This window comes from Helianthus annuus, chromosome 10 (assembly GCF_002127325.2).
Source record: "Helianthus annuus cultivar XRQ/B chromosome 10, HanXRQr2.0-SUNRISE, whole genome shotgun sequence".
NCBI classification, from domain to species: Eukaryota; Viridiplantae; Streptophyta; class Magnoliopsida; order Asterales; family Asteraceae; genus Helianthus; species Helianthus annuus.
In genome coordinates, this window is record NC_035442.2 from 19,813,201 (window position 1) to 19,819,599 (window position 6,399).

General features: G+C 35.0%; 1 protein-coding gene across 1 annotated transcript; it reads right to left on the reverse strand.

Moving 5' to 3' along the window:
* Positions 1–42: 42 nt before the first annotated feature.
* LOC110884140 (probable methyltransferase PMT17) lies at positions 43–2,976 on the reverse strand. Its single transcript, XM_022131819.2, has 5 exons — positions 2,284–2,976; positions 1,971–2,181; positions 1,550–1,847; positions 995–1,462; positions 43–602 (listed from the first exon to the last, which is right to left on the reverse strand). The coding sequence occupies exons 1-5, from the start codon at positions 2,974–2,976 to the stop codon at positions 359–361; spliced, it is 1,914 nt and encodes a 637-aa protein (XP_021987511.1). The 3' UTR covers positions 43–358.
* Positions 2,977–6,399: the final 3,423 nt, after the last annotated feature.

Sequence of the window (6,399 nt, forward strand, 5' to 3'; positions counted from 1 at the left end):
AAAAAAAAAAAAAAAAACCTTATTGCGACGAGAATTGGTCTCTAAGAGTCTCCATTTAAAACATTTAAGATTAATTTTAATAGATGTAATATTTTTAGCAACACACCTATTGCGACTAGATTTAGTTGCCAATGGCCTATCTATTGCGACAACGTTATAGCGACAAAAAACTTGACCTGTTACGCCGGAGCAATAGTGACGAACTTGTTGAGACAAAGTTTCGTCGCTATAGCCTATTGCGACAAAACAACTCGGTGCAACCTATATATGTTTTGACCGGTTAAACAAGCTTCACAACCCGCTCGTTTGCAACCTGCAGGCCGGAGAATAAGCAAGCATCTTCAGCCTAAAACACTTGCTAGTTCGGTTTAGTGTGGTTTCGCTCCTCATTAGCTTCACCAGTCCAGTAGGTCTTAATAGCAACAAGTATTTTTTCTCCGTTGTGTGGTTCACTTTCAGGGTCAACTGTCTTGGTATTCCACCTCATACGTTCGGCTATACTTTTAATCTTTCTTATCAGATCCGGCTCATCTCTAAACACTACGGTCCCTTCAGGCCGCAAGATTCGGTCCATTTCCAATAGAATGTCCGTGATATCACACCTAGAATCGAAATGTACAAATTAACATCATAACCATCAAAGATAATAATAGTGCAGGGCAAAGGAAACACCACTAATAATATGAATTGTATATATGACCTGTATGAAATGGCAAAAATGTATTATACACCTTAAACGGGTCTGCATAACTTTACTGAAACACATTAATGTGACAATGGTGTGTTGTGTCAGAAGTTATACTGCCTCTATGATGTGATAGGTCTGTGGTCCGCAAAAGTTATACATCGTGTATAACCTCATACGACCCATATGATGTGGCAGACAGGTTGTGTAGATCTCAAAGTGGTGTATATATGGCATCGCCCTAATAATATTCCAATTTATAATGTTAATCATAATGAAGAAACATGCAAAAAGATCATTTTCATATACCTATCTTGATACATGCTGAACACACCATTTGCATGGATGAGATCATATGTTCTTGGATAAGTTGAGAATGCCTCACACCAATCATGGTATACCCCGACGAATCCACGTTCATAAATAATTCCTAGCGTGTCAGGTTGGATATTGACCGGAACCACATTCATTACCCATACCGGATATTTCATCAAGGCTGCAGAAAATCCACCAAGGTAAGCATTCATGTCCAATATGTTACGGTATCTTCCTTGAGGTAAAGCAGTAACTATGCGGTTATATTGTGTCACACGCTTTTTCCATATTTCGTTATCCTTTTGAAATTTCTCTTCTGTGATTTCTCTTACAAAATTGTTGCTAATTCTAGGCGGCACTGCCATTGCGCGTGCGGGCCATTTTTCTATAGCTCCACCCGAGACTTCATCCTGGCTGCTTACTTCTGGCAAGGGGGTAATGCAACCTTCAAGGTCTTTATACCTTAAACACACCAAAAAGGAATTAAATTGTGTTAGAATAATGTTATAACAACTTCAAGATTACGACGAGAAAGAAAATGAAAAGTACCATGCTTCGTCAGCATTGCCCGATTTGCATATAAGTGGCTTGTGATGCTTCTTTTTGATTTTGATGCAATCAATGTGGTTGATTGGTTTTTGCCATACAGCTAAAGCATCCTTTTCTATGACTTTTTTCCAACAAAGACGCTTCGCGACATCCTCGATATCTTCTTGTTCATGTTTCAAATCTTCTCTACTTCTGTCCCATCCTCTCCACAACTTCCTAAACTGAATAGGAGGTCCAGAAAGTATCCAATAACCACCAGGTCTTAGAACTCTGTCTACTTCAATTAAATACAATCCACCTGCATGCAAGTTACAAGTATGTTGTTAAGTCTGATAATATTTAAAACTTTGTTGTTAAGGCTCATCCAGGCGCGTGCCTAGGCGCACTTTTCAGACTCTACTCTACATATATACAACCTTACCATATTTACTCCATGGAATTAGGCAACGAGCGCAATGAGCCATGTCAAATGCCCGGGACGGGTAAGGAAGTCTTTGTGATCCCATAATGCCAATCATAGCGGGAACCCCACGTTCTAACGCAAACCATACTTGGGCTTCATGTGTGTCCCTTGGAGCAAAAGACATTGTGATTATGTCTCTCTTGAGCAGGTATGCACCCCAACTTGCAACCTTCACACAACTTATACAGAATTAACCACATCACAACACTCAAAAACTTGAATATTAATTTTTTACAATTCAATGTATGAAGAAGTGAAAAGCTATACTTACTCCACACCCTGTATCTATTGCGGTTCGAATGGTCCCGTTTGAGAGAGGTATAAGTTCATTGATATCATCAATGTAAGAATCGGCTCCATAGCGAAACATAGTACCACCTCCAGGAAATCTAAACCGGTCGCCTTCAACTTTAATCCAGTTTTGGCGATCTTTCTCGATGCTAAGTTCTTTATGGGGAATGTTATCATACCACGCATAGTCTCGACTTTTTGGCCATTTAAAGGGTAGTTTATACTTTGGTGGTGCGGGTATGAGGCAACGCAGGAGTTCTTCTTTACTCGGACAATGTCTCTCTCTATACTTCAACATTTCTCTATCGAATTCGTTACCACGCGAAGTGTCTTGGCATGGAGTGTATTCACTATAGGACATGTTACACGGTGGGAACTCGGGTAAACGTGGATCCTCAACTATTAATTGATGATGACTATCAAAATCCAACGAGTCAGAAGATGGTGATGATGTTCTTGATGATAACGAACCAGCGGCTTTATCAGATGTTTTTTCACATCCAACTTTGTTTGTGAATTCCGTATGCGTTGTAGGGGAGATAGTACTGCTTTGCCAAGCCCCCAATATGTAGAATAAGGTGAAGAGTCCACTAACGGCTAACAAACGCGTGACATGACCCTTTCTTGCTTCCATTAAGTGATACTTTGGCGATCCGACATGTTCCTTAGCCATTCTAACACACCTAAAGTAACACTAACAATATCATCAAGAAGACATTTGTTTTACTAAAACTCATTAGTAGTTTGTACTTGTTCAAGAAATGTGGGATCCAACATTAATGATGATGTTTGAACAATGTTCTATGTGTTGGATTAGATTAGGTATACACATAAACAGAAAGACAGATCCAGTTAATCAGGATCATTCCCAGAAGTTAGAAGAAATAAAGGTTTAGACTTTATCACATCTCCCATTTTCCTTCATATTGTTACATGTGTCAATGTTTTGTTGTGTTTTGACCTTCATGAGAGTTATTAATATTCAAGTACAAAAACCTTACATGAACTTGGTCACAATTTGCAAATATGTACAAAGTGACCAATTTACATGCTTGACTTCCTCCAATATTATTTCCACATAATTACCTAGTAATTTTTAAGCCTCTCACTCACCGTTAAAGAAGTTATAAAATTTAATTAAGTCCCTTAGAAATCTAATTATATTTACTAGAATCCTCAAATTAGTTGACTAAAAACAAGTTAAACACTAATTTGTTTAGATGATGCTTTGTAAATTAGAAGCTCTAAATGTGCGTTTGATTCGCGGAATGCGCTGAAATTAAAATCTGAACTTAAATTTTTACTGTGTTAATTTGGCTATATACCAATATTATGATTTATCATCTATGTGATATTGCCCAATTATATGTTATTCTTATCATATATGATGTATAAATCTTTTTAAGCTATTACATAAAAATCACCATGCATGCATAACCACATTACAAAAAGGAAAAAAAAAAACATCTAGCTAGACCCATTGTTACACAACACTCAGTGGCGGATCTAAGAACTTTTTTCACTAGGTTCCTTTTGATAGAGATTCTAACTATTTTTTCCAAATCATATGAGGTTCTCACTAAATTTTCCCAATTTTTTCTAAATCGAATGGGTTCCTAGGAACCCACAAAAGTGGTCTAGATCCGCCCATGACAACACTCAGTTGTCCAGATCTTTAAACTACAAATACAAAGCAAACCTAAAGTGAAGGCCTAATATTCCACCCATCACATTATTATCAGTTTCTAAATAATATATGTTAGTTACTCATAACATATAAGATAAATATAATTAAATACTTAATAAATAATAAACGAGTCGAGCTCGAGACTTTAGATATACAGCTTGAAATGAGCCAAGCTTGAGCTTAGGCAAGCGCGGACTCAGTTTATTTATCATTTAAAAACTCTTACTTATCATGTTTACCTATTTTATAGTAAATGAATAAATCAGTTTGTTTTACTACTTGATAAACAAACAATAAAATGAAGTTATTACTGTGAATCATCTCAGAGTAACTGATTTTATGTTATTTATTATGGTTATGGGTCAAGTAAATTATATATATATATATATATATATATATATATATATATATGGGGAGTTTCATTTGAGAAGAATCTTCTTATAAGAAGAAAAATAAATTAATCTAGGCCCTATATTTTTTTGATCAATGGTTGTGAATCAAGATATAATTTTTATCTATTTTTAATTAATGCTTTAATTAATAAGGGTAGGATAGACATTTTTATGTAGAATATTAATAAATATTATAAAGAGTTACTCAAATCTTATTAATGCCACCATAATTTTCTCCTTCATCACCATTAATACACCAATTTTATTAGAAATGACAAAACTATTTAAAAGTGTTGTGTCCTACACATATTTATTATAGTCGCAAAATTATTTAAAAATGTTGGGGTCCTACACATTTTGTACCTTACACCAAAACATTATCTTTATGGTGTAGGAAACATTGTTTTTATGGTGTAGGAGACGTTGAATATGTAGGATCATGTGCATGATTGTTTTTATTGTGTAAGGTGCAAAACTATTTTGTAGGATATCTAATTAAATAATTAAGGTTCATTAATTTGAATAACATAAATAAATGATAGACTCATTAAATGATTTGTTCAAATTACCTTTGTACCCTTTATTCTTTTTATTCTTAATTTGTAATTTCTTCTCATTTGAACTCTCCACTATATATATATATATATATATATATATATATATATATATATATATATATATAGAGAGAGAGAGAGAGAGAGAGAGCGGTTAACCTACATTATTAGTAATCGTACATTACATACGTGACAATCCTGACCGTAGGATCAAGGGATTAAAAGCGTGATTAAATAAAAGTTTAAAAGCCGGTTTAAAGCGTAATTACTAGAGGGGGCAATCTTGACCCAAAGCCTTTCAAGTGAGTCAGTTTGGGTTGCTTCTAAAATTTTATGGGTTGGTTTGGGTAAGATATTTTAACTAAATGGGTCACAATGGGTCACTTGAAATTCCATCTTGTTATTTTCGGGTCAAAACGGGTCGACAACATTAAAAAATTGGGTCAATGTGGGTTAGTGTCTTAAAGAAACGCGGTAGGTTTAGGGTCGGAATGGGTTTCGAGCCGGCACAAGTATCCGCATGTCACACCCCAACCAATGGCGGAAACATCGGGATGAGACGAAGTGTGAAGATTGCTCGAGACATCATAACGCTAATAATTGTGACAAGTATTTAAATAATCCGATTTCATTTCATAAGATAAATTGTCAACATTACAAGAAATTCAAATACAACAAGTTTAACAAAAATAACATGACAACATAACAAAATTGATACAACATATTAAACCCTAACGTCTATATGTGTATCTAGGCATCAACGCTACTTCTTTTCTTAGCATCATCCTCATCAACCTGTAACATGTTTAAAATACTTCAATGCAAAAGCAAAGGCGAGTATACAAGTTTGATACATACATAGCAAAAGATAAGTTTTAAACGATTCCTCATAGCAAGCATGTGATTCAAGATAAACATTTAAATATGGCATGTGTCTAACATATCAAACCAAGGAAATGCAATATGCTCATGACATTACCGATGATAAAGGGCGGGTCGTTAATCCTATAGCGCTACATATGTCACGGTTAGGCTCGTACGAAGTTAATGATAAGTTCAACACATAAGAATCACCCAAGTTTAAAGTATCAAGCCATCACGTATACAAGCATGTTATAGGAATGTTCATGTGTTTAAGCAAAATGTTCATGTTTAAGTTTTTGATAAGTAAACATGTTACACCCCAAAAGTGGTAAAAGTAAAAAGGGAAAAATACGAGTATACTCACATAATTGCTAAGTCTTCCGATTATCCAATCGTTGGCGAGTGTATGAGATTAAGAGGATGGAACACCAAGGTAACCCTATAAGGGCAAACGATGGTACATGAGTAAAAGGAATTATGACGGAGGGTTGGAAGTGAGACACGAAGTATAGCCAGTTGATATAAATATATATTTATACACGTATGTATCTTATTTATAGTTTATGTAAAAAGTTTTAAATTAAGTCTATCGAAAATAT